Source organism: Musa acuminata, chromosome BXJ2-9 (assembly GCF_036884655.1).
Source record: "Musa acuminata AAA Group cultivar baxijiao chromosome BXJ2-9, Cavendish_Baxijiao_AAA, whole genome shotgun sequence".
Taxonomy (NCBI): Eukaryota; Viridiplantae; Streptophyta; class Magnoliopsida; order Zingiberales; family Musaceae; genus Musa; species Musa acuminata.
In genome coordinates this window covers 3,204,823-3,231,725 of record NC_088346.1, presented here as the reverse complement: position 1 = coordinate 3,231,725, position 26,903 = coordinate 3,204,823, and the positions used below count along the sequence as shown (strand labels likewise).

Here is a 26,903-nt window from a genome sequence, read left to right as displayed (position 1 = left end):
GAACAGAAACGCTTTGCTTTGAATGGAAAGTAAGCTATTAGATGAAGCAAATAAGAATCGAAGAATCCTCCTCCACTTGCACCTCTCTCTCTCTCTCTCTCTCTCTCTCACGCACACACGCACACACACTCCTTTAACTGAGTTCTTACATCCTTTTAGCTGGTCATTAGAGACTGTAATCCTCCCATATACAGGGTTGAAGGTTACAAATCCATTGACAGTACAACTAGCTGGACAAAAGAATCGTCTTTTTCATTAGTCCTCACACCCTTTGCGCGATGGACAATGAGAGATACATACCATGTAATTGAATCTAGCGAACACACAGGGTGAGATGATGAATCGGTGGTCCTGATGCATCGACCTAGCTCGAATTCTTCAGAGCTCCACATGTCCTCCAAATCGAAGAATGGTGCAGTCGAAGAAGGGTCGTCGAGGTCATCGTAGGGCTTCGACACCACCGAGGAGATCTCCGTGTTGTGGTCAGCACTCAGCCCTGTGTCCTGCCAAGGACAGCCCATCGACTTGTTGGAGTGCTGCTCCACCTTGCAGTGCCTCCTGATTGGCAGATGAGTTATTGTTTCTCTCAGCCGCCGAGGTATTAGTTTGGCGAGTCCTGTTTAAACTATAAATAAGGGTCTGAACTTCGAAGTTAGATGTACCATAAGAAAATCTAATTATTTGCTTTAGGCTTTTCTTATTTAGTAGTCTAGGAACATCTTCCTAAGGTATTTATAATTGTCCCTTTTATAGTAGTGTTTTGCTCCTCCTTCGTTTGTGGATGTAGGTCAATTGATCGAACCACGTAAATCTGGTTTCTTATGGCTTTTATTATTTCTACTTTATTATCTTTTTTGGGTTGCCAAATTACCCATTGGTAAATTTCTTGGGGCTAGCTCTAACAAACTGGTATCACAGTTTGGTTTCAGGATCTTTTGACAATAATGACAATAACAAAGACCGTTGTCGAGAAATTCGACCGAAATGTCAACTTTGACATTTGGTAATTCAAGATGGAGGTCATTCTGGTTCAAGACGGAGTTGATTTGACACTATAGGGAGCTAAGAACATTCCAGATGGTACATCAAAAGAAGATCTTGCAGGTATAGATAAAAAGGCCCGATCAAGCATTATTCTAAATCTCTCTAATGAGGTTTTACGGGAGGTAACTACGGAGACTAAGGCTAAGAGCATGTGGGACAAACTTAAAGCCTTGTATATGAAGAGGACAGTGGAGAATCGTCTCTACTTGAAGCTGAGTTTGTATATACTTCGGATGACTGAAGGTACATCTATGCTCTCACATCTTGATAAATTTGATTCTTTAGTTATAGATTTGGAGAATATATATGCGAAAATTGATGACGATGATAAGACCCTATTACTTTTGTGTTCTCTTCCTCAACCCTTTAAGTATTTCTATGATACTATGATTTATGGAAAAGAAATAATTTTATATCAGGAAATTAAATCTGCACTAAAATCTAAGGAGCAAATAGACAGGGATATCACTAGGGAAAGTAGAGGGAATTAGAACGAAGGTCTGATTGTCAAGGGTAGAATGGAGAAAAGAGAATTTAACAGTTATATCTAAATCTAGATTTAAATCCAGACATAGAAATTTGGAGTACAGATATTTTCATAAAATGGGACACATTAAGGTTGATTGCTTTAAATTAAAAAATAAATTAAAGCAAAAGGAAAAAATTATCGAGAAAACTACTGAGTCCGCTGAAGCTAGTGTAGTAACTGATGAGAATGTTAGAAATATTTTCTTTGCTATTGATGACAGGACGAGGTCTAAAAATGAATGGATTTAGATTCGGGTTATTCTTATCACATGTGTCCTAATATAGATTTGTTTTCCACATATGAATCTTGTAATGGTAGAATTGTTTTGATAGATAATAATGTTGTGTGTGATGTTATTGGTAAAGTCACAATCCGAATTAAAATGCATGATGGTATTGTGAGGATGCTCACTAATGTTAGACATGTTCCTGATTTAAAAAAGAATCTCATCTCTTTAGGCACCCTAGAGGTTCTTGGGTGTAAATACGTAGTTGAAAGTGGAGTTATGAAAGTTTCTAGAAGTGCCCTTGTTGTTATGAAAGCTTGTAGGTTTGGTAACTTGTATATTTTGCAGGGAACTACTGTCGCAGGCTCAGTTGCAGTATAGTCATCATCATTGTCTGATTCTGATATCACCAAATTATGGCATATGCGTTTGGGTGATATGAGTGAAAAATATTTGAGCATATTAAGCAAAAGGGGTCTTTTTGGCGGATAGAGTATTGAGCCACTGTATTTTTGTGAACATTACATTTTTGGAAAGCAGAAAAGAGTCAGCTTCAATTCTCCGACGGTTCACAATACAAAAGGTACTCTTGACTATATTAATTCATACCTTTGGGATCCAGCTCATGTTCAGTCTACAGGTGGTGCCAGGTATATGTTAACTTTCATTTATGATTATTTCAGGAAAGTTTAGATTTATTTTCTGAAATATAAAAATGATGTTTTTCTAACCTTTAAACAATGAAAGACTTTGATTAAGAAGCAAATAGGTAAACTGATTAAGCGACTTCCAACAAATAATGACATGGAATTTTGTGAAGGTGACTTTGATGAATTCTGCAAAAATGAAGGAATTGTTTGGTATCGCACTATTAGGATGACGCCTCAGCAAATGGTATGGCCGAACATATGAACAGAACACTCTTTGAGAGAGCAACGTATATGATCTCAAATGTAGGGTTGACAAAGGACTTTTGGGCAGAGGCGATTAATATGGTCTGTTACGTTGTCAACCACGCTCCTTCTACAATACTTAACTTTAAAACTCTGGAGGAAGTTTGGTCAGGTACTCCTGCTGATTACTCTGATTTAAAAATTTTTGGATGTCCAACATACATGCATATAAATGAAGAAAAATTAGAGTCTCGAGCGAAAAAGTACATTTTCCTTGGGTATGCCTAAGGGGTGAAAGGATACAGATTAGGTGTTCTGATTCAAAATCCCCAAAATTTATAATCAGTAGAAATGTTACTTTTGATGAATTGTCTATGTGATCTTCCAAAGAGGAATCTACTAGTTGTACAAATGAAAGTGTGCAGAAGCAAGGAGAGCTTGAGATTGGTAGTTCAGATTCTTTTAAATCGAATTCTTCTACTCAAAGAATATCAGTAGATGGTCCTGAGTATACTGAAGAAGATGATCTAGATGAAGAGCAATATTCCATAGCCAAGAATAGACCACGAAGAGATATTCGACCATCACAAAGATATGCAAATTTGGTTGCATATGTTTTGTCTGTTGTAGAAGAAACAAGTGAAGTTGGTGAGCCTACTACATACTCAGATACAGTTTCTTGTGATAATTCCGCGAAGTGGTTGATTGCGATGAATGAAGAAATTAAATCTCTCCATCAGAATAGAACTTGAGATCTTGTGAATCCGCCTTCGGGTAAGAAAGTTCAAGCAGTGCTTGGAATTGGTTGGTGTTCATTGTTGGTGATTGCCCGTTGGGGCTTTTATGAAGAAGATGGAACAAGTTTTGTTGGGACATGCCAAGGTAGAGATTTGTTAGTTTGGCAAGTTTCACATCAGGAAAATCAAGTTTGGTATCTCTTGTTTAAACTATAAATAAGGGTCTGGGCTTTGAAGTCAGATGCACCACAAGAAAACCTAATTATTTGCTTTAGGCTTTTCTTGTTTAGTAGTTTCGTATTTTATGACCTAAGAACATCTTCCTAAGGCATTTGTAATTATCCTTTTTATAGTAGTATTTTGTTCCTCCTTCATCCGTGGATGTTAGTATTTTGTTTCTCCTTCGTCCGTGGATGTGAGTCAATTGATCGAACTACGTAAATATGATGTTCTTGTTTCTTTTATTATTTCTGTTTTATTATTATTTTTGGATTATCAAATTACCTTGGTAAATTTCCTGGGCAGTGGGGTTTTACTGTGTCCTGTATCCTTGTGGAAGACCCTACACACAACCCATTCATCCTGCTACCATCGGGTTTAGATTCTCCTTACAGAGAGGTACAGCGGAAGGACAGTAACTAACGATAGTTCATCGATAGAGAAGAACAGTACGTGCCTTTGCAGACTTGGGGAGATCGGGGATCGACATTGAAGTGCCTTCAAGCCTGTACTCGTGCATCACCCAGTTTGTCTTCACTCCCTTGGGTGCCCTTCCTCCGTAGAACACAAGGGTCTTCTTCATGCCAACGAGGACTCCTCTCCCCCTGAAGACCTCCTTGTCTTTTCCTGTGGCCTTCCAAAACCCAGCTCCGGTTGGGTACTTCCTGTCCCTCCGGCAGAAGAAGTACCACTCCTTCTCTCCCATCTTTGCCTCGCCTGCACAAACAACAGCAGAACCCCATGGAAAGCTCAACGACTCGGACCTCCAAACTGGGATTCGAGCGACAGAACATCAAAGCAATAGGAAGAAGCCTACTTGGAAGATCCCATGGCTCGCACCTGTTCAGATCCACTTTACATTATTATTATTTTTAGATCATCGAGTTACAAATTATGTGCAGTGAATATTACAAAATAATAAATATTGAAGATGTCAATTAGCTCGATCCCATAAAAAAAACTTTTGATAATAAGATATTGGGATCAAATATCGTCTTTCATTTTAATTATATTTTTGTGTTATTTTTTCCTTAAAACAAATGGACGGTTGAGACAAAAAAGCGAGAGATGCAAACGAATGTAATCGTGACGCCAAGTTTTGTCTTCGATGCAATTGGCAATCTCTTGACATAAAGAAAAGAAAAAGGGAAAAGATGGACTCATCCTCCTTTCATTCTTCCAATAATGCATGATTCTACTAAAGGAAGGATAGGGAATTTTAAAGCAATCACTGTCCCTTCATTCTTTACCACCACCTTCATTCTTTGCGATTGAAATGTGACGTAAAGACGCTTTCTTTCTCTATATATATATATATATATATATATATATATATATATATATATATATATACCGGCCACATTTCAATTGCAATAACTAATGATGTTGATAAGATTTGTCACACTCTACAGTAGTTTCGTACACCGTCTTTTCTTACGATATCTAATACTAAGTCGATTTTGATATTATTTATCATAATCAAACTCGATGAGATAACTAACTGATGAAGTTGTGAAGGCTTAATTATGAGTGCAAAAATGCCTAAATTTAAATTACTCGAGTCAAACTTTCATTTTTAATGAGATTAAATCGAAATATTATAATTATTTGAGTTGAAACTAAATCAAAATATTATAACTTTTCTAAAGAAAGCAGGAGACAATTTCCAACCCAAGACATTTATACACCACTACTACTGGTATTAGGAACAAAGGACGACAACATATAGCACGAATATAAATAGAACATGAAGCATGTCAATTATGACACCTACGATGAATTAAATGTCGTGAAACTTTCATGTGGACTTCCAATTCTCTTAAACAAAGTCTAATCAGAACACTATGGATAGATAAACGCATTTGGCACTATTTAGATTGACATCAAATTTTAAAATTTGTAGGTGATTGTTAAAGGAAAATATCATTGATATTTTGATCGATCCGACGTAGTTAGTACGAAGATTAAGATAAAAAAATATTTTATAATCCGATCATTCCGATACTCCAGTTAGTAATCCAAGATGTACGAACGTAGATATGAATAATTCTCTATATTTTTTTTTGTTAAAGTTAAATTTTTATACTCGATCATAAATGAGAAGAAGAAAGTTTTATCTTTTCCTTTGTATATGTATATATAATAAACTTTTAAAGGTTTATGTATATATAATAAACTTCACTTTTAAAGGTTTGAATACAAAAATGAGAAAATTAGGAGGAACGCATATACATAATTTTGCAAATACGTCATTCAATATTCGTTGATGTCCATTAGTTTGAATGATTAAGGCATTAATTAAAATCCCTAAGTTTTTTTTTTTTTTGGAATAGAATAATTTATAGGCTCAATTATAAGAGAAAAAATAGAAATAAGTAAAATTATAACTACGTCTAATATATTAAATATATGATGTTGTTAACTTGATTTGAAGAACAATTTATTTCTACATTTGTTTCCTTTTTCTAATAAAATCTATTGGGTAAAAGATAAACGAAATTGGTGTTTGCATCGTTAAGACTTCCATTAGATTCTCAACCACAATAGTTCTTTAGAAACATTATGACTTTCATGTGTATCGCATGATATCTTCGATCCAACATAAAGCTTGTGGTTGTGGAGATAAAGAATGGCTTCTCGTCGATTGCTAATGCAAGCTGTTTCTGCGTCTCACTCGATGTAATCACAGATGAGAGCCGGGCAGATCGAGCAATCGTTGGCTCAGCGAGCTGAAGTCAGCGGTGTAGATGGTCGCATCACTGGGTTTCTTCTGTCGAGAGAGGTGGTAGTGGACATCGCTGCTGCCGTCGAAGTTTCCAGGTCGTAAGAGCTGATGATCCATCCTCGGTTGAGCCCTGAGAAAGCCAAGCTCGGATCCCTGCATCACCGGCAGGTTAGCGAACAGGTGTGACGGTGCTGAGTAGTCCTCCATGAGATCTGCCATGGACAGAGCTCGATTCATGCCGTGAAAGCTGGGCGAGGCAGAGTCTGCTGGATCTTGTCGTTCTCGATCGTCCATCGATGGCGGCACCGGTTGCAGGTTGCCCTTTTTCTTGTAGATCCGGCAGAGGACCCAGTCATCCAACTGCGATCGACGTGCACCTTTAATAGCTCGCCAGCATCGAGTGCAGGAAGAGATGGTGGGAGAGGTGAGGTCATGGTTACCCTCATGGAGGCGTGCTTCAGCTTGTAGCAGTTGCTCCTCCGAGCTTCTTCGAGGCGGTACTCGTGCATGATCCAGTTCGTCTTGCTCCCCTTGGGAGGCCTTCCCTCGTAGAACACCAACGCCTTCTTGACCCCGATGCGCTCGTTCCCCCTGCTGTCGTGGATGGGCTTATCCGTCCCGGTCGCCTTCCAGTAGCCGGAGGCGGCGGCTCTGTTCGGCCGGACGCCGTTGGGGTACTTGCGATCCCTGGGGCTAAAGAAGTACCACTCGCGCTCCCCAAACACCGCTTTGCCTACGCCACCAATCCACAGAAGAACCAAGTAAGAAGAAGACGCGCACCTTCCTACGCGCATGGAGCTCGTCAGGTTACCGACCAGGAAGGTCCCATGGATCGAGCTTGTAGATGTCGACCTCGGCGATGATGGACACGGGACACGGCAGGGAGGCCGCCTGGTTCCGTAGGTAGTGCAGGATCAGCTCCTCGTCGGTGGGGTGGAAGCGAAAGCCGGGCGGAAGAGACGCGGGATCCGACATGGTCGAGCTTTCGTTTGCCTCAGGAAGGTGGAAGACAGAGGAGTATTTTGGACGCTCGTTGTCTCCTTTATCTTCTTCGTCGAGGAGGAGGAGGAACACGAAGCGAGCTCTCCTCTCCGTTCCCTTCCCTTCCCTTCTCTTCTCTCTCGAGTCGCGTTACAGCGGCCAACAAGTCAAGATTGTGCCGACACGGACATGAGTTCGATCGAGAAGTATTCCTATCATCATTATAATCAAAATCTTGAGTTTAATATCTTATATATATATGCAATTACGAAAAGTGATGAGATAGAGTCAAAAGAGGTGTCACTTTATGATTTCTCCTCGACATCCATCCATCACTGTTTCTCAAAGATTTTCTAAGATAAAAAGATGATTAGATCGGACAGCGTGAGAAGCTACAAGCAATAAGCTAATTAAAGAGGAACGAAGACAAAAGCCAAAGGCGTCGTCTTCCACCCTCACACACATTCCACTCGAAGCGACAGGTGCATCCGCCTTTGGCCGCACGGCGATCGCACTGACGCGAGGATGATGAAATCCCTAAATTGGCTGCATCGAGCAGAGGACGACGGTGATGGCACGAGCTATCGTGGCAAGTGAACGCACCACGTCCTCAGGTTCTCTTCGAGAAATGGAACTCTCTTTACCTTTCTCTGCCGACCTGCATTTTTCTTATTTCTCTTTTTGCTGGAAATGCTCATGGATGAACGTGAAGAAAGACACGGGTCTCACTTTGCTGAACCGAAGCCATATGTATCACATTTCCTTGGAATCACGAGGCCTCATGCACGCGATATGTTGTGTTCTCCAGCTTACTAGAGAAGGAAACAAAAATGGCTGAGAACTCCACGTCTTGTTGGTTTCGTGTTGGAGACTACTTGTGACTTTTGAGTCACACCATTGCGATCGAGCTATGATTTCCTGATATATTTATTTGATGGTAATTATTAATAACACGGGAATGCCAAAGAAATCAGATGAAATGAATAATATATAAAGATACGATCCGAATGCTAAATCATCCTTTCAGGTTCTTTCTCATCGATCTTCGACGCCGCTACTCAGTCAGAATAGTCTGCCAGAGGGATGATAAGATGAGTTCAGCAAGCATCCATGATGTAGATAGAAAAGAGAGATGGGGAAATGGCAACAGGTGCACCCACTTCTTTGGCGGGGAGGGGGAATCATTTGCTTTTGTTAGCTTTGGGAGGATCACAAGGGCATATGTGATGTCTCCTCGACTTGAAAGTTTACGGGTAGGCGGTGATGATATGATCCCTGTGTTGACTTGCCGACCTGATCGTTCATGTAACATGCCGCGCGCTCTCTTAACTCTCTCTCTCTCTCTCTCTTGGCAGCATGGCATGGATTGCGACGTGGAATGGCGGCTCTGAAAGTGGAACCATCAGAATGGACGCATCCTCAGTCACCTTTTAATCTTAACCGTTCACACGCGATGGTGATTAGAAGATCTATCGTAGCTTTCCAGAGAAATGGGACCATTAATTGAAGTAAAATGCGTATCTTAAAGCTTAAGAAAGGCTTCAGAGAAAATTAGGAATGATCTCAATCACATGTAACATAATGGAAACGTATGGAATTGGTTTAGAATTGACTATATAAACGTGGGAGATAGGAGACCTAAAATGATATGAGAAACAGAATAATAAAGAGAATGATATCGTTTACGTTTCTTCGTAGACAAAACATACCAAACACACTATTGATAACACAGCATGAAACAATTAGAGACCAATGTGTATATTATCTAATGAAGAGGTCCACAAATGGCAAAGCAACATTTGATTCAAGTAAATGGAAAAAAAGAATGAGAGTTCAGCGTGGAAATTTGAAATTGTAGCAGCCCTCCATCCCCTTTATTAAGCTACAACCATAAGGCAAATTAATCTTAATGCAAGCAAAATTGTGGTTTCGGAACCCCCCTCGCTGCAGCTCGACCTTGATTCTTAAGCACCAGGATATTTGGTGAGGCGAAAGCTTGGTCAGAAACTATCCCACCCAGCAAAATCACTGCTGCGGATTACCATGCTTCGATTTGGGATCTTTGATGTAGCTACGACAGGACAGAACGAAACTAGGGTTATATCTCATGCAGATGATGCAACTTCAATGGCACTACCGAGCGGCCATGCTGCCTCAACAAAGGCATCACCATATTTGACCTGCTTTACCAGTGTGATGTCGTGATCTGGGTCTATAGCTGTCATTATATGAAAAAGAATGAATTGGTATCGATCGTCGAATTAGTAGAATAACAACTCTTTTTAGGTTTGAAAATTGTACATACCGAACCCATCTACTAGCAAAGTATACTGGTACACGAGATCCATGCACAGGTAAGGAAGGTTGTCCTCTTGGACACGAGGATAGGCAGCCTTAGCATCCTCGATGCTCAACTGGCAAGCGTGCTTTGCAGCCTTCTCGAAATGTGAAGGTTTAACCACTGCAATGGGCTTTTCGCGATCTACAAAGCCAGCCTGAAAAATATCCAGAATTAGATAATATTTTCAGAGGCAAGCAGGAGACATATATATATATATACAACATTTCTTTTGTAAAAGATGACATCTCGGGTTCTAAAAGAAATCATCATATAATGATATTACCTCGGCAGCCCGATCAAAGAAAAAAGATGCCACAAACAGATTTTTCTGCCCATCTCCACCTCCACCATTCCAGATGCCCCCAAACGTACACTTCATGTGAGTGCACGCTGGTTCATCAACCCTGAGAGCCTTAACTGCATCCTCCCTGCATTTCAAAAAGCTGGCACCAGATTGTTTTGCTGATGCTCTGTATGCATTGCCACCATACTTGTATGACCCTTTAAGTAAGGCAAGGAAAATATTTAGAAGAAGCAATCACATTTAACGAAGCTATTAGTGAGATAATGAAAGACAGACAAAAATTGACCTTGAGAACAAGATGTGGGGAAAAGAAAAAAAGAATTGATCTTTTTATATTAAGATGACACGCAAAGAGATTATATTATGCAAGCTTATCCCGTAAAACCATAGCCATTGTTGATACGAGTAGTCTATGTAGTAATCCATTTATCAACTCCGAGGGCTGAAAACACGAAACATGCTACCAAGTAAAGATTGGAGAAGAAAAATCATCACCAAATTAATTACAGAGTCAAATACTAGTTTTATCTTAGAGTTATCTAAGCCTTCTTAAAACCAACATAGTTTTCCAGCATCAATTGGTTTTACAATATAAGCACGAGTTTCCAAAACCAAAGAAATTCAATTTGTTGGACATTTTAGCTGGTCATGTAAGAGATAGGTAAAGATTAAGTGCAACAATGGGCTTGATTCTAAGGACACGCTAGGTGCTCTGCATGAAAAACATGTGTTTAAGCATCAAATGAGAACATAATGTGAATCCAAAACAGTTGTATAACCAGACAACTGCAAAATTATTTGCAAGTCATGTCCTGTATCAGCTATTGACATTATAACATCTGAATTCCAACAGAATGCTTGGAGTTATAATGAAGCACCCACTCTATCGATTGGATATTGATAAATGGGTTAATAATCACCTGAGGGGCCCAAAGATATCAGCATGTAATACGGTTCTACTTGCCTCAGATTTTCAAGTGGTTTTCTCAATGGAAAACAAGAAGACAACGAGCAACCATTCTTGTATAAGACCCAAGTATATTGTGAACTTCCACATCCCAGAGTAGTTAGTGTCCTAGCCAAGGTATGTAGTTTCGAATAATACCGCCCGTACCAAGCGTTATGTACCGGTCCATCAGCTGATCGGTACACGGACCGCCCGTTACCGGACGGTATATATATATATATATTAAAGGCAACGTCGCCGAAAAAGGCCACGTCGTGTCGCCTTTTTCGGCGACGTCGCCTTTTATAAAAATATTTATATATATAAAAAAATTATATATATATATATATATATATATATATATATATATATATATATATATATATATATATACCGAGCGGTATACCGCTCGGTATACTGTATCGTACCGTACCAAGCGAATGTCGAAACGTTAGTACGGTACGATATTTTAAACCTTGGTCCTAGCTATATATGTAGGGAAACATGTTGAAAATTAACTAATCACCACAGTTCTGTCACCGATGAGGACAAAACAGCATCATAAATTGACAATAGGTCCAGAGCAATGAAAAAAAGAAACTAATATTAAAATCTGGAAGCTTAATTGAGTATATCAAATTACCATGGTAGCCGCTCAAAATGCAATTACTGTCATCCTTGGTGACCTTCAAAATCTCTGCACGAGCAGCCAATAGACCATAGCGCAAGTAACTACAAAGGAGACAGCAAGTCAGTTTAACCTAAGAAACAGGTGTGATCTAGATGTTCAAATGCACATCAGCTTACAATCATTACCAAATTAGTTTCAGAAGATAGTAGAAAAGAAGAATTCTGAAGTTAGCAGAAAAAGATGCCGAACCTGTGGACATATAAGTAATACTTAGTTCCTTTTAGAAACAATTTCTGCACATATGAATCCTCTCCATCTGAGACTTTTGGAGCCTGTTCAGCATCCTTTTCTGAAATGGCATAAGCCATTTGAACAGATCCACCCCCCAAGTCAACCACTCCAACTGTGTTTGCATAAGACTTCCCAAGTTTTCCTAATAGATAATTGATAGTGACCTACATGCAAACACTTTCTTCGTGAGACCATAAAAAGGATATATATTAGATAGGAATAAGGACTTAGATGTCTAAAGATTCGGAATGTGATCGACATAAGCTTATAGGATTAGATAAATCTAAGCATGTCAAGTATGCCATAAGGTAGAAGTACAAGAAAATTGACAGTATTGAATGCAATTAAGTTAAATGTATATGCAGCTAAAATATATAAACAACTTTATACTGTATCTCAGATAATTATGCAATCAGAAGCTCTCAGAAAAGTATGGACTGGTTGTGTTACAGTGATGAGCTACTAGTTAACCAGATAATCGTTCAAGCATTAATCTTCCAGATACAAGAAAACAGAAATTAGCTTGCATTAAAGATTTTTCCTTCCATACCTCAAGAACAATTGTAGGCTTTGGGTAAAGAGTGGAATTTCCAAAGATATACAAGCTGAAGTTATACTTTAAAAGAAATTTTATACAAAAACATTATATAAACGCACATGAATTTCATGTAAGATAAGTTTAGCCTTCAGACTCTGAGCAAGTCAGATGCTACTGCCCTTTAAATTATAACAATCTTTATTGACACTCCAATTTACCGAAAGGCCTATATGCACATTGGGTTGGGTTGTCATCAGCTTTAACAACTCTATCATATACTATAGTTGCAATGTATTGCACAGGCTCTTGTAGAGTGGTACAATGCATTACCCCTCTAAGTTTTGCTTCACCAACCAATGAAAGGTAGCTAGTGTGGTCACAAAAACTAAAGAGCATTTTATTTACTTCACAGTAACTCTGTGAAATATAATATTAAATTAATAAATGAATCCTTGAGAATTCATGCATCGCCCTTTTTATAAAATACTCTTCAGCATTAAGTCATCAAATTCACCAATAAAGTCTCAAGAAGCCAACCTAGAAATTTTTCTTTAAAGAGTTAATCCTTCTTGATCTATAAAACTACTTGAACTCAATTAACTAAATAATAACAAGTCCAGTAATAGTAAGTAATTTCTAATATAACATTTTAATTGATATTATCAGAGTCCAAGTGATATACCCATTGGAAAGCACCTTCCTGAGTCCCATCAAGAACAGTCACCCAATCCGACTTGAACTTTAGTGAGCTCTTGTGTTGAAGGAGATCTTTAACCTGCGCAAATGACCCAAACTTACTGACACATCTTCCAATGGTGGTAAAATGTTTGAAAAGTTTGTAAACGTTGAAGTAAACTTCAGTTGAATCAGGATATCATATTAGAACATGGAGAAATTTCTACCGCTTGCAAAATTTTTTCAGATGTTTCAGCTCCTAAAGCTCTCAGACCCGCTGTAGCCTGCATAAGCACCACACTTAGACAGCCAGGCAGCAGTACATGCAACTTTTCTTAAACATGAATTTGATGTGAACTACAACAGCTTCTAGTCCAAAGAAGTACAGTTTACCCCGACTCTGACAGGTGTTTGCTGTCGCAATTTCATTGGAACAACACTCTCAGCTTTCTCCAACAGCGAAACAAGAGATTGTGCAGCCTGCTGAGGATCTTTAGCATAGAAGCTCAAGCCTGGTTTTTTCTGCATGTAAAAGAAGAAACAAGCAACAAAATTGCTTCACACGGGATGTTTCATAACACTTGAAATTTATATTTTAGTAAGTAGATGATTAATATGTCAAGGTGACTTGTTATGTTAGATGCAATTAGATGGACCAGGAGCACACCGATTTTATTTTATTTTTAAGTTAAAGAGAAAGGCTATTGTTTAGGGATTCATTTGATGTAGACTTCTCGCTTTGATTGTCAGAGATATCAAATGCCATTTATAACATATCCATTAGGCAATAAAAAATTAGAGTATATGTTGTCAATTGTCATCATCTGATGCCTCTGGTGTTCCATCATTACCAGTTACATCTGGACCACAACTTAACCAAAAATTCTGTCTCACCTGAAAATCTGATGAAAGAGATTATTTTTATACTATCTTCCTTGAGTGCAACAACACATTGCGACTTAAGCTATCACTTGAGGCACCAGATGCAGTTGCCATCACGGGGTGAAAAACTGTTTAGTGGTGGTGGTGCGCTTTTGAAGTGCCCCACCTCAATATTTTGTTCCTCAAGTCATTACCAAATTGGAACAGTCATGTGTAATACACAGGAACCCTCTCCAATTAAACCATCTCGCTTAATCTCTATGGTCAATGTTTATTCAATCTTCTCTTTCTATTGAGTCAGATATCAATTACATTAAAAAACCTCTACTTAGTGATGACTTTTATCTTTCTATTGCAATGAGTTTCAATGCATATTACTAAAATTAGTACTCTAAATACTCAGTCTTAAGACTCCTAGTCATACTTAATCATATTGCCTAGTGTATAATTTCACTCTAAAGCTCCATCTTGAGGCTTAACTCAACCATCATAAATCTAAAGTCTAACCAGTGTCATAAACAAAATACCTACACCATGGAATTTCATCCTGAGAGTTCCTATAGAGTTCATCCACTACAAGTGCAATAAGGACTTAAAGTTGATTCTTGATAGATCCCTACAATGATAGGGAACCTCTGGTTCCATACATATTATCATATACTAATTTATCATATAAATCTTTTGTTAGGTCAAAATATCTATTAAAGATCCCTTTCCTTATTAAACCCATCACATGCATCTCTAGGAGTTCTTCAGAAAGTTCATTGTTAATTCAATAAAATCCATGTACAATGGCCTTTTTTTTATTCCTTATGTAACTCAAAACAAAGTCCATCACATCTTCATTAATTGCGAATAAACTTCCAGATTTGAGATATACCGTTTTCTTTTCTTTTTCCGGTACTTATAATTAAATTTGAGCGACTACAAAATATTTTAAATACTGAAAACTTAGATCTACCCACTTTTCATGGAAATCAATTTAGAAACAATCGGTACATACTGTGATCAGACATATATTACTCAAAATGCAGAGAAACTTATGTAATTACAGCTAATTGAAGAAAAATACACATCGTCAATTGTATCCGTACCTGTACAAAGAGCTCCAGCTCCTGTCCTATAGGCAGCAGATCCAAATTCTCATCAAAGCAAAAGACGTGAACCCTACTTCCCGAACTGCCCGCGTCAAAGATAACAGCATAGCTCTTAGATCCAGCCTCGCTGCCACCGGGCATCGTCTTTCTACTGGCAAAGGAGATAACCGCTGGCGAGCGGGGCATGAGGAAGAGGACAAAGGAGACGAGGATGAGGGGGACGGCGAAGACGAGGATGACGCCGCGGAAGCGCTGGATCTTGTCGAGGATGGGCTCCTGTCGTGCCCGCTTCATCTTGGCTTCGAGATCGGCTGGGGCGGCGAGGCTGAGCTCCGGGGCGGACGGCGACCGGTACCGGATCAGGCCGTTGCCCGACGACGTCGGTGTCGGCGTCGGCGGCTTCAACGGCGTCTCTTGCGACGGATCCAGCGTACTTGAACAGAATGAAATCGAGATCGAGAGAAGAGTTCGAAGGCGACGAGAAGGAGACCGATCTCCCTCGCTCTCTCTCTCTCTCTCTCTCTCTCTCCTCTGTCCTTCCCTCCGTCCGAAGAAAGGAGCGATTGTAGCGAAGGCAAAGCGTTGGGAAAATTATACGGCAACACTCGAGATGCATGGCTAATACCCACAAGCAATCGTGTCGTCTCCTAAATGGTGGGTACGGAGCCGGGTTTTTTTCTCTGAGAGATTATACGGTTTCAGGTTTAGAGTGAGGATGATTTGGTTGGAGTAAGTCCAACGTATGAAGTGGTCACGAGCGCACGCGTTTCTTTAACGTGGGCGTGACGGGGCGATGGAAGTCGAGTTCGTCAGAAGAGATCGGCGACGGATGTCAACGAGCTCGAAAGAGTCTTTTACCTGTAAAGTTTAGGCATTGGCTTGGAAATTAACACTAACAGATAGGACTCGGTCTTAGAAAAAGTAGATGGAGACTTTGGAGTACCACTTTGGTTAGGTAACGACGGGTGCACGCACAACGGCCGACACGACATTAAGCATACAATTAAAAACAACTTTTAACCCTATATGCAATAATAAACACAACGGCAGAGGAATCCAATATCCGTTCGGAATCATACTTATTCCGAAAACAAAATTGTGCACACATAAAAAAAGAACAGAAATCACATGCCGAAGAAACAAGTCAGAGTTTGTCAGATTTTTCTTTCTTTCTTTTTTTTTAAGGTGTTGCCATTCAAAATATATCTAACTAAAGGCAAAAGATGCCAATGTCTAAGACGCATGAGTATAGCCCTCTTTACAGACATAATAAACTTGAACACGATGAACCATCCGAAGTTACCTGATGAACAAAAACTCCTTCTCTAAGGAAGATCTACACCAGCAGCCCACAGAGCCTCCATCTGGCACAGCTGCATGAATACCTTAGTGGCATAGATGAAGAAGAAGAAGAAGAAGAAGGCAGCTTTACCGGCTGCTGTCTCAGAGACATCTCAATAGAAGGAAAAGGAAAGCCCATCAGCTATCGGAGTTTGATTAAAATCCATTGAAGCATAATCTAAATTCAGCCAAATCATTATACACGCAGGATGGCATTCCACGGGGGCGTATCCCCAAACACACACGACACACAAAAGAGGATTGAGGAGTTAACCAACAGCTGGTTAAAAACACTCATAAAACAAGAAAACTGTATTGTCACAGCAATTTAAAAATATTACGTTTGTCGAGAGCAAGATCACAAAGTCACCTGTTCTTCTTCCAACGTTTCTCATAAAAATCATTCAAGTCTTTCCCACCTCTCCTGGAACCACAGATTCTAATTGACTCACCTGGTTGCACAAGCGCATCTAGAGATCTCCTTTACAACACTGGTTAGGATGTATATGTGTTCATGCAGAGAGGCATGTGCGCAAAAGCATATAATCCATGGATCTTAGGCACCTCAAAATAGGCAGTGAATCTAGGAAATACTACCAAAGTAATTTTCATGCAAAGGCAGGATTCACATACCTCATCCACATGGATAATCCTGTAATATGGAAATCAAAAACACAATAAACCCTATTTTCAGAGAAATTATGCACCATGTAACTTGAACATCAGGGAAAAATAACTTGCTATTTTTATAAGCTGTTTAATTTGCTTATACCTAAAGACCGTATCCAACCCTATCCATCAAGAGCAACATAAACCTGGCAACATTTTTTCTTTGCCTTTAATGGTTGTGTACTTCTGTAGAAACTATGCACCTTGTAACTTGAATATCAGCGAAAAGCAACTATGCTATCTTTATAAGCTAAAAGTGATCTAACAATCAAGAAGGAGAAAAGATGATTTAATTTATTTAGACTGAAAGACCCTATCAGATCCATCCATCCAAGACTAACAACTATGCTATCTTTGTCCCTCCAATACCTGTATTCTGCTCCTAGTCCAAGAGGTCAGTGATCTCCAGAACATATTCAACCTAAATTACCCAGCGAGAGAACACTTCTTTTAAGTCATTCCCCATGGAGCTTCAGCTACAAAAGGTGAATTCATATATCCTACCTATATGAGCCAAATCCTACACTTTATCAAATATGGGAGGGCGCGAGAAAAAAACTATGACCAAGCTGGTAAATGAGAACACTATGATGAAGAAAAATGAAGAATAGATTGATCAATTTATTCTAACAGTGACAAGACATGTTCTACATGAACAAACTTTTAAGCTAGCTGAGGGCGATCAGAGGGGAGCATTGGTTTCTTCTCCACTGCCTCATAAAGCAAAACAAAGTTCTCCTGCAATCCAACAACAGGGATGCTCAGTAACTAATTGATGGCAATAACAGAACATATAATTGGAATGTTCCAAACCTTCAGAATTGTTCCCCATGTGTTAGGATCAAAACAAACGTAGGTCCCTCTTTCATATGCGTGAGTCTTAACAAGAGGTTCCACATTTGGAACTCTTGTGAACCACAACTGATGCTCTCTGTGGTAGAACCATCCTCGTGCACATCTGCAAAAAGACTCTGATTGAGGCAATTTAAAGACAACTACAAGCACATCCAGACAACATACAAATGTAGTTAAACTCCTAGGTCATATGGAAAAATTCACCAGAGAAAAAATTAGAGATTATGTATTCATTTTAGTTGAATAAAAAGCAGAGAAACAGCAAGATAGACACTGCAAAAGGCAAGTCCTGCATAATTTGTTTCTAACAACAGTAAGTTTAAATCTTCCGCTTTATTTATGAGGACAGCCACAAAAGTCTACCGCAAAACCATCTAGTTTCCTTTATGAACTGGTGCCAAATAAAAACTAAACAAAATATAAATGTTCAAGGATAAACTTGATAGACTGATTTGCAAGTTTGGTGACTTCACAAAAAATTGAGAAAAAAACCCCAACAAGCTTCCAGACTGACACAAACAGAGAGAAAGGGAGGAGGGATTACAGTTCGGAGGCCGCATAAAGCTGAGCTTCATCCTTCGGCATACTGGAAAATGATACAGAGGAACTTTAAGTAACAGTTATTGCAAGGAATACACAAAACAACATGTAATACATACCTATAAAAGATGTAAAAGAGGGTTGACACCTGAAGTTTCGAAAAATACCCTTGCTACACCCATAATGACAGATATAAGATCATAAAATCAAGACTGTACATTTATTAAAAAAAATTCATAAAGTAAACAGGCTTACATGTAGAAGGGGTGGTGGTTTGGCATAATAACAACTTGGAATGCAATATTCTGGTTCTCCCTTGACAGGGTCATCAGACCATGGCGAACCAAATGTTTTATGAAGATTTTCCGATGAGTTTAAGTTCAACCCTAATGTAGTTAAATCAATGCCCAGTGCAAGAGATGTCAGATCAGGATCATTCATCCTAATAACACTTAACAAACCCTGCAAGCCAAACCGATCAGGAGCTACTTGTGACCCCTGAGTGGATTTTAAGCTCTGGTCTCTATATAACTGACTAACATCAGACATTTGTAGTCGAAAATGAGATGGACTTTGTGGAGGCTGATATTGCTGAATGAGCTGCTCATATGCTCCCATACCAGAAGCTGTTGTTGGAGAGCTCAAGGGTCTCAACCCAATGCCAGGAGAACCACTGTTTTGAATCTAAATAAAGCATGTCAAGGTGAAACCACTTAATTGATATCAGTACTTTAAAAATTAAATTGACTAACAGATAAATCCACTAGACATGAATATACCTGTGAGTGATACGTTACATGAGAAGATGGAAAGAACTCAGTGTCATTTAATCGAAGATCTTGATTGCTTCCAGGTGTAAAAGGTAGCCCACCACTACTTGCTGAAGTAGCATGTTGTTGCTGACGGTTAGGTGGGTAACTTCCTCCTAAGCTAAATCCAACAGATCGTGCCATCTACTTGATGAAATAAACACCAATATTTCATCAAATTAGATCAATGAGAAAGGACACTAGATCAAATAAAGTCACCACGATTCAACTCACAGGTAAGTGTGGTGACTGCATCGAAGAGATACTTTCATGAAGTTGTTCTTTCTGATGCAAGTCCACAGAAAAGTCTGAGCTACCGCCTAACAGAGAACAAAATATAATGATTTAGCATGAAACTTGGGGAAAGATTATAGAGTATAGACTAGTACAAACCTAAGCAAACTACTACTTAGATAATATAATTATCTCTAATGCTACAGAATATGTATATCGAAAGTCCATAATGACTAATAATCAGCTTTCAAAAACAGTTTACCGTATAAGAAATGTGTTTGTCACAGTATGGTATAGTAAAAACAAAATCCTCTAACTTCTTCCCACTAACATAGCCAAGAAGGCAAGAAGGCTTTTTGAAATGATTTCAGAACATTGTTACATCACAATGAGTGATGATTCGACCAGAATGAATTATATTTCATCCATTATTTGTTTATGTACTTCTGATCTCCACCATTTTACAATTACATCAAGCAGCATATATAAATACAAGCCAACATTAGAGACTAAAGGAAATTCAATGTGCTGTTAAAAATGTGAATAAAATTGGCTGATCAGGAGGTTGGAATTAAAGAGTAGATAGAAGTATAACTAAAAATGTTCATTTGCAGCGATTCCATTAAATCCTTGACCTTACTAAACTGGTCACAATATCTTGTGGTCAAATCTTTAAAAAAAACCATGCAGATAAACTCGTGTGTCCCAAGATTGTATCCAAGGTGGTGGTGGTGGTGGTGGTGAAGGTGGTGGTGTTGGAGAGAGAGAAATGAAACAGCTTAGTTGTTTTACATGATAAATTCAAAATTATTACAAAAAGTAATATAAACAAGAATATTCTGTTATAGTAACAGACAAGTTCTTATTTTTCCACTTTCCAGGTCGAAGTGTGAATATGAACGAAGTGGGTTTCCATTAATCGATAATGAAGGAGCCTGGAATGTGAACAGAAGAAAAGGAAAACTATTAATTCCTCAAATTAGTGTTCCACGATAATCACCTAATCGACAGAATTTCCTTATAAGTGATTGCAAATTTAAGACTGACCTAGACAAAACATAAGTGGGCTTCAATGTAAATGGGGCTGGCTGTAAGACTCGTGTGTATCTACATCAAAAACCCAATAGGAAACATGAAACCCTCAAAGAGTCCATGTCGACATAGTAAGCTTAGCTTGGGAGAATATTAGTGTCATCCATAATATATTAACCTGATCTGCATGTGCATCTAGTTTGAGATGAATAACAATTTAATTCTGGCAAATATTCTGAAAGATGTCACATCATGTGATATAAAAAATGGAAGCATGTTGTTCTAATCCAGAGTGGCTTCTTCAAGGACCAGAACTAAACAAATGTTGGAGAATAAAAGAAAAGGCACATAGCAAAGTTTCATCAAAATGGCAGAACCAGATAGGACAAAAGCTGAACAAAGAATACGACCAAAGAAATAAAACTTGCCTCTTAAGAGGAGAAAAGCAAACAGAAACAATGCAGAGAAATTCCAGATGAAAAGAAAAACCTTTCAATCCAGGCAAAGCTGGAAAATCTTCATTTTGTATGCTAAATTCCTGGTTTTGCTGGACAATGGAGCTAACACCAACTCCTTGCTTCCGTGTTGCACCTAAAAATTGACGGGTCAGCATATGCTCCATTCCACAGCAAAGAAATCGAAAAAAAGAAAGTAAGCCAGAAAAACTCATTTACACACCGAGTTGCCCTTGTGGTCCTCCAGCTGAACTTGGTCGTGTACTTAATTGAGGAAAATCATTCATATCAAAAGGAGAACTGTCAGCAGCATTGACATCATTCAGCATTCCCAAAGAGCTTAGTGGGTTACTCCCACCTTGACCCTGAGATAACGATCCTCCTGATGTAGCATAAGAATTCCCAAGCACACCAATCATTTGTGGTGCTGCTTATAATAATAATGAAACAATTTGTTAGCAAATTTACAGGCATATTTACTGATATATTTCGATGCATGAATTTTGATGAGTATTTCATAAGATGCAACATGGAGTCTAAAGTACAAAATTGTACATGGATGTACTTTAGTGCAACAGATAAAAACACTAGTCAAAGATCAGGACAAAAGGCCACATAAATAGGATTAGTACCATCATTACAATATGTACTAATGAACTAAAAGCATCTAATAGACCAGGAACCGAAAAACAAATTCTGTGGTTAGTCGAAATGTCAGTTATATTTAATTAGGGATTAAACTTTTCTGCAAGTGTCCCACACTCACAAGCATGCTTCAATTCAAGCACATGAATCAATAAAGCTATTACATATGCAGATACCTTTCCCATCTACATAGATCTGCAAATATACATCTAAACAATATTGAGAATATCTTGGTTATACGAGTGCAAAAATCATCCCCATATCCTACATTAGAGAAAATTTCATGCATTGAGCTGCCCCTTCTTTGTCATACCAGTGCAAGCCAATGTTGTTGATATTTTAAAAGTTTACGCCAAGTAACTTTGTAAAATAGTTCCAACACTGTTGGTACAATCAAGGATTGAAATTTTGTACCACATCAAAATTTCGAGACTTATTGGATCCGATACGATACGGTACTATATATCGAGAGGTATATATATAGGTAAACCGCTCGGTTTACCTATATATGGGGCGACGTTGCCGGAGGCGATGTTGCAGATAAAAAAAAAACTGCACGGATGAGAAGTCGTTGACAGACGAGGAGGAAAGCGGCGATCTCTAGGTTCTCCCATTTTTTCCTATTTCTTTCTTTCCCTTCTCCCTCTTCTTTCTTCTCCCTCGGTCACCGTCGACGATAACGCCTCAATCGACACTACCACTCGGTAGCGGGCGATCCGTGTACATGTCTGCTGGCGGACCGGTACGTACCACCCGGTACGAGCGGTATCATTCGGTATTGCATACCTCGGGTACAATAACAAGGTAACAAAAAAGCATATTCGAGTGTCGTCGATGCTTTCTAATGCCTGACCAGGGGAATAATAAAGTTTCATAATCACCTCACAGCATAATAACAGAAACATTGCTCTCAAATAAGGTAATCCATTAGGAACATGAATCTTAGTTGCGTTGGTGGCATGAATTGCAATAGTTTCATTAACCGAAGAGAAATTAGACTTACTTCAAGCAACTTGCCGCTAAATTATATACATTCCGAGAGAGTTTTTCTTATTGAAATAGATAATGTAGTGTGCTAAGATGAGTTATCTAAATCATGTAAGGTCAAAGATCTTCAAGGAAATTAAGAGAACTACCCTGTTGAAGCATGCCACTGATCAGTCTGTTTGGCCCTTGTAAATTGAGGCTCCCTGATCCACTATTGGAAGCTAAGTTTACACGGGAAGCTAGTCCAGGAATGGATAATCCTCCAGAGTTGATGTTTCTTCCCATGTTACCAGCACCAACAATGTTTCCCATAGAGTTCGTAAGTCTTGGGCCTACATTACCCAAAACTGGAGAAACTCCCAAGCCTGGAACTGAATTACGATTGCCGGTAGCAGAATTTGAGGAAATACCAGTTATTGACCCGCCAACTCCATTCATGCTACTACTAAAAGCATGGTTTCCGACAACATTGATACCCCCTCTATTGGTGACACCAGAACCATGAGACATCTGCATGAAAAATGAGAATATGCAATCAAGCTTCAGATTAATATAGTATAAAAAGGAAAAAAAGAAGAATCTTTAGATCCATTAGTAAGCTTTAATACTTCACTCAGTGCAGGAAGACATGTGCATCTACCTAAGCAGATTTTACCATACATAATGCAACCAAAAGGTTATCTTATGCAAATGAAGTAATATGCTTATAATTAAAAAAGATTCTGAACCTGAGACAATGCAACCAAAAGATTGTTTGATGCAAACAGTCCACTAGGAATGTTTCCGCCTGGTTGCTGGACACTGCCTGATGGAACACCACCCATTACTGCATTTCTTGATGCAAGTGAACCTGGCATGTTTGGCAGGTTGAAGCTTCCATGGATGTTATGCAGCCCTTGCAAACCACCTTTTATTGTACAAGTTAGCACTTACAAAAATTTATCAAACATCTGTTCAAGAAAGTTAACCGAGTAACAAACTGCTTACCAGAGTGATGAAATCCAGGATTTGAAGCCGACTGAGCAGAAAATGATGTCGTGTAGGGTCGGCCCGTTGAGTCAGGGATATTTGATGCTGAACCATTAAGGGTTGTCTGAAACCAAAAGCTCCAATTTTTTTTAATCAAGAAAAGCAAGACATGCATGCATGACATGTGTATAACTATAAGGGAAGCAAAGAGGACACTAGCATAGATCAGTGTTTTGATAGAGACGATATGAAATAAAGAAAAATACAAGGTACAGGCACAAAGCCTCATCCAGTTAGCTCTTTACACAAAACTGCCAATGAATATTCACATAATTTAATAACAAACAAGCATCCCAAAAGGATTATCAATCAAACTAAAGTCTCAAATCCTTTGTGAAAAAGAAATAGTAATGGTCTTTTTCAATCAAAAAAGGCAACACTACAAAGGTAACTCAAGTCAAGAAGGAACCACGGAAGTCTTGGTCAACATTTTATGATCAGCCATTAAATTGATGTCAACCCTCTGAAGCTGGTTCAAAATTCTTATCCAAATAAATTTGGGCGATGGAACTCAATGACAAATTCAAAAGATAGTTTGCAGATAGAAAGATTTACTATAGTAACCGCACATTAGACTTAAGAAACTATGGTGAAATCTCCAAAAATTCCCCCAGATCATGAAAAGAATATAGAAGAGGAAACTGATATTCAGTGTTCTTATATCTCAGGCCTAATAAACTAATGAGCCAAGTGAAGTGATCCTTAAGCAACATGTCAACTGATTAGAAAATGATGATCACTCCACACTTGCAAAATAATCAAGAAAAACATACAAAAATGTAGTGGGTTACTAAGTTTCAAATTTAAAACAATTGATGCACTAAAATGGTGTTCCATTCTCCTCCATAAATTTCTAAACAATATATAAAATATATGCACACAATTGAAAAATTAATAAATACACAAAAAAATAAAAGGTAATTTTAAAATGGAATCCTCAAATACAAATATACAATAGCCGGAAGTTCATGATATATACTAACACACTCTGTAACTGCCCTTCAAATTCATGTCTATGCAATGTACAGTTAGGAACAAGTATTTGTAATGCACATCATAAAGCTATAAAGAACTAAAAAATTATATATAGACAATATCAATACAAGCCAGCAATAACAAATTATGATTCTACAGTAGTTCCATCTGCCAAATAAATACAATCTTACACATAGACATACACACATATGAAGCATCAACATAGAAGTGTCTAATGTCAAACAATACATAGAATCATAGATGATGAAATATGGGGAAGAACAAGTTATATAATGCAAGTAAGATGCATTGCCAAGCCAAAACAGGCAGAAATTACATTAAGCAGCCCAGACATTATAGTTTTGTAATAAGCATTCAAGAAGAACTCAGTTCCAGATGTAGTGATGCCACATTCTGCTAAACAGTGATGGCACTTGCAAGATTTCTAGTCGTGTTGGCTGCTATCTTTGTCTTAAGCTGAAAAGATAAAACAAATTTTGATTATGAAATTAGAAAGGAAACCGTATGAAGCAATTTGAACTTATAATACCAAGGTATCATCCTAAAGAAATTGTTTCAACATACAAAAGTCTAGATTTACAGAATTAATTAAAACTTTGTGTATCTCAAGTAATAATAATTGAAATGTAACGAGTTGCAACTTCATAAGATAATAGTACAATCAGCAGTGACTTCTGGGGTTAGTTTTATAACTCGGCTGTTACTTGGTCAAAGATGATTTCCTCTTCTTTTTTCTCCAAGATACAAATAAAAATTACACTTCAACTGTTCCTTTAATATTGTTACAATTGCATTTCATATACTTATTAAGCCTATTTAATTTAAGACCTTTATTTTGTAACATTTGTCATGAAAACTTAAGTTAAACTCTTCTAAATCAGAATAATATCATCAATAAGTAACATACACCATAAGAAGTATATCTTGTATGACTAGAATATTCTTTCATTAAAAATATGAAAAGGTACTCAGTTGATGTTGATCCATGGTGTAAACTTACAGTTATTACATTACTCTGATTACTAGATATTATATAAATTTTTTTCCAAAACCTACTGTAATAAATAATAATCTAAAAACTCTGTCATATCACTTATAAGACAATCTATGTGCAAATCTTTCTTCTTCTCTGTATATTTTTTCCATTAACTATCTCAACAAATAAACAACTTCTCTGATTGATCTCATTCTCAAAACCAATATTCAATCACTCTTCCAAAGTGTGAACATACATCAACAATTGACAAACCAATGGAGATTCACAGTTAACTTCTCTAGACAAAGAAACGAAGCATCAAACTGCACTCCGGTTTCACGAAATCAATGAACAGAGATAGCTTGCAGGACACATCGAATCAACGAGTAGACGAATCCCCAACTTTCCAACTTACAGATCTCGCGAACGGGCAAAAGAACGCGAATCACGAGCGATCGAGGAGCAACCCTTTACTTCGCGGAACAACCCCGAAAAGATTCAACGCAAACTGGGCCAGTTTGAACCGAAACCCTAGAGCGAGATCCGTCCGACGGAGGACACATCTAATCGCCAAAACGAAAGAGAGCTCGAGCGAAGACGCAAGGGAGGAGTCAATACCCAAGAATCTGAAGAAGCGAACGAGCGCTCCGATGCCAAAGAAGAAGAAGAGGTGGGAGTGTGACCTTCAATCCGCGGCAGAGATAGTGGGGAACGGAAACTATTCATTATAAATCATTAATTAAAAGAAGATATATACATATATATATATACATATAAATAAGAAACCCTTTCTTTAATGACCCGGGCCCAAAGCTAACTCTGTTTAGAACACGGCCCAACAGCCAATCTGCTTCCTAGGCCGGTCCGGTTCGGAGATTTTTCTATTCTTCCCGGTCCGCTTTCAGAATCATGGGAGAAAAACCAAATCGGAGCCGTTCTAATTCCGGTTCAGATAGCTAAGACCGAACCCGCATCTGATTGACCAACTTCAAGACACTCGTCTCGCACACACACGGAAGGAACACGGGCGACATCACCCTGTAGCGGAGAATGGAAACAGGGCAGAGCGCGAAGTCCGGAGCAAGGAGCAACGAGCGAGGAGGGACGGAGTGGAGGAGCTTGAACGAGCGTCCAGCTCCGTCCCTGCTTTCCTCTATAAATCGGCCCTCTCGCCCGGCGACAAAACTCCGAAGACGAACTCCCCCTCGGCCTCCTCGTCTTCCATCCGTCTGCGTACGGAGTAAACCTCTTTATCTTTCCCATCGCCGGTTAGAGG

The 26,903-nt window shown here is 38.6% G+C and overlaps 3 protein-coding genes and 1 non-coding gene across 7 annotated transcripts; 1 reads left to right on the top strand and 3 right to left on the bottom strand.

The window, feature by feature from the left end:
- Nucleotides 1–6,138: 6,138 nt before the first annotated feature.
- Nucleotides 6,139–7,591, bottom strand: LOC135622534 (NAC domain-containing protein 58-like). The gene is made up of 3 exons (XM_065124459.1): nucleotides 7,189–7,591; nucleotides 6,814–7,106; nucleotides 6,139–6,733 (listed from the first exon to the last, which is right to left on the bottom strand). Exons 1-3 carry the CDS (start codon nucleotides 7,346–7,348, stop codon nucleotides 6,332–6,334), a joined length of 855 nt encoding a protein of 284 aa, XP_064980531.1. The 5' UTR covers nucleotides 7,349–7,591; the 3' UTR covers nucleotides 6,139–6,331.
- Nucleotides 7,592–9,088: 1,497 nt separating this feature from the next.
- LOC135622533 (probable apyrase 1) lies at nucleotides 9,089–15,638 on the bottom strand. The gene is made up of 9 exons (XM_065124458.1): nucleotides 15,057–15,638; nucleotides 13,474–13,602; nucleotides 13,308–13,364; nucleotides 13,088–13,180; nucleotides 11,826–12,031; nucleotides 11,589–11,677; nucleotides 9,979–10,196; nucleotides 9,660–9,849; nucleotides 9,089–9,572 (listed from the first exon to the last, which is right to left on the bottom strand). Exons 1-9 carry the CDS (start codon nucleotides 15,351–15,353, stop codon nucleotides 9,460–9,462), a joined length of 1,392 nt encoding a protein of 463 aa, XP_064980530.1. The 5' UTR covers nucleotides 15,354–15,638; the 3' UTR covers nucleotides 9,089–9,459.
- A 2,022-nt stretch (nucleotides 15,639–17,660) lies between these two features.
- LOC135622532 (probable NOT transcription complex subunit VIP2) lies at nucleotides 17,661–26,364 on the bottom strand. 4 transcript variants are annotated; one of them, XM_065124454.1, is made up of 14 exons: nucleotides 26,246–26,364; nucleotides 24,968–25,107; nucleotides 23,614–23,719; nucleotides 23,355–23,533; nucleotides 22,776–23,136; nucleotides 21,218–21,421; nucleotides 21,029–21,130; nucleotides 19,508–19,593; nucleotides 19,244–19,417; nucleotides 18,720–19,148; nucleotides 18,584–18,636; nucleotides 18,469–18,510; nucleotides 17,883–18,027; nucleotides 17,661–17,807 (listed from the first exon to the last, which is right to left on the bottom strand). In XM_065124454.1, the coding sequence occupies exons 2-14, from the start codon at nucleotides 24,983–24,985 to the stop codon at nucleotides 17,733–17,735; spliced, it is 1,974 nt and encodes a 657-aa protein (XP_064980526.1). In that variant the 5' UTR covers nucleotides 24,986–25,107; nucleotides 26,246–26,364; the 3' UTR covers nucleotides 17,661–17,732. The 4 variants fall into 4 exon arrangements, with proteins under 4 accessions (XP_064980526.1, XP_064980527.1, XP_064980529.1 ...); XM_065124455.1 differs by having other exon boundaries at nucleotides 26,043–26,338; XM_065124457.1 differs by lacking the exon at nucleotides 24,968–25,107 and having other exon boundaries at nucleotides 26,246–26,342.
- Nucleotides 23,614–23,691, top strand: LOC135624092 (small nucleolar RNA snoR35). Its single transcript, XR_010491594.1, has one exon. It is a non-coding gene; the product is annotated as a small nucleolar RNA snoR35 (small nucleolar RNA).
- Nucleotides 26,365–26,903: the final 539 nt, after the last annotated feature.

Bases quoted from the DNA above. Each gene is read 5' to 3' on its own strand.
- LOC135622534 (XM_065124459.1), bottom strand. From the start codon at position 7,348: ATGTCGGATCCCGCGTCTCTTCCGCCCGGCTTTCGCTTCCACCCCACC. The intron at 7,107-7,188 runs GTCGGTAACCTG...TTGGTGGCGTAG, and splicing joins CGATCCATGGGACCTTCCTG to GCAAAGCGGTGTTTGGGGAG. The intron at 6,734-6,813 runs GTAACCATGACC...CGTCGATCGCAG, and splicing joins TGAAGCACGCCTCCATGAGG to TTGGATGACTGGGTCCTCTG.
- LOC135622533 (XM_065124458.1), bottom strand. From the start codon at position 15,353: ATGAAGCGGGCACGACAGGAGCCCATCCTCGACAAGATCCAGCGCTTC. The intron at 13,181-13,307 runs GTAGAAATTTCT...TCATTTGCGCAG, and splicing joins CTGAAAAAATTTTGCAAGCG to GTTAAAGATCTCCTTCAACA. The intron at 9,573-9,659 runs GTATGTACAATT...ATATAATGACAG, and splicing joins TTTGCTAGTAGATGGGTTCG to CTATAGACCCAGATCACGAC.
- LOC135622532 (XM_065124454.1), bottom strand. The intron at 23,534-23,613 runs GTAAGCAGTTTG...GTACAATAAAAG, and splicing joins TCCTGGATTTCATCACTCTG to GTGGTTTGCAAGGGCTGCAT. The intron at 19,594-21,028 runs GTTTTTCTTTTC...GTTCTCTGTTAG, and splicing joins AGCTTTGCCTGGATTGAAAG to GCGGTAGCTCAGACTTTTCT.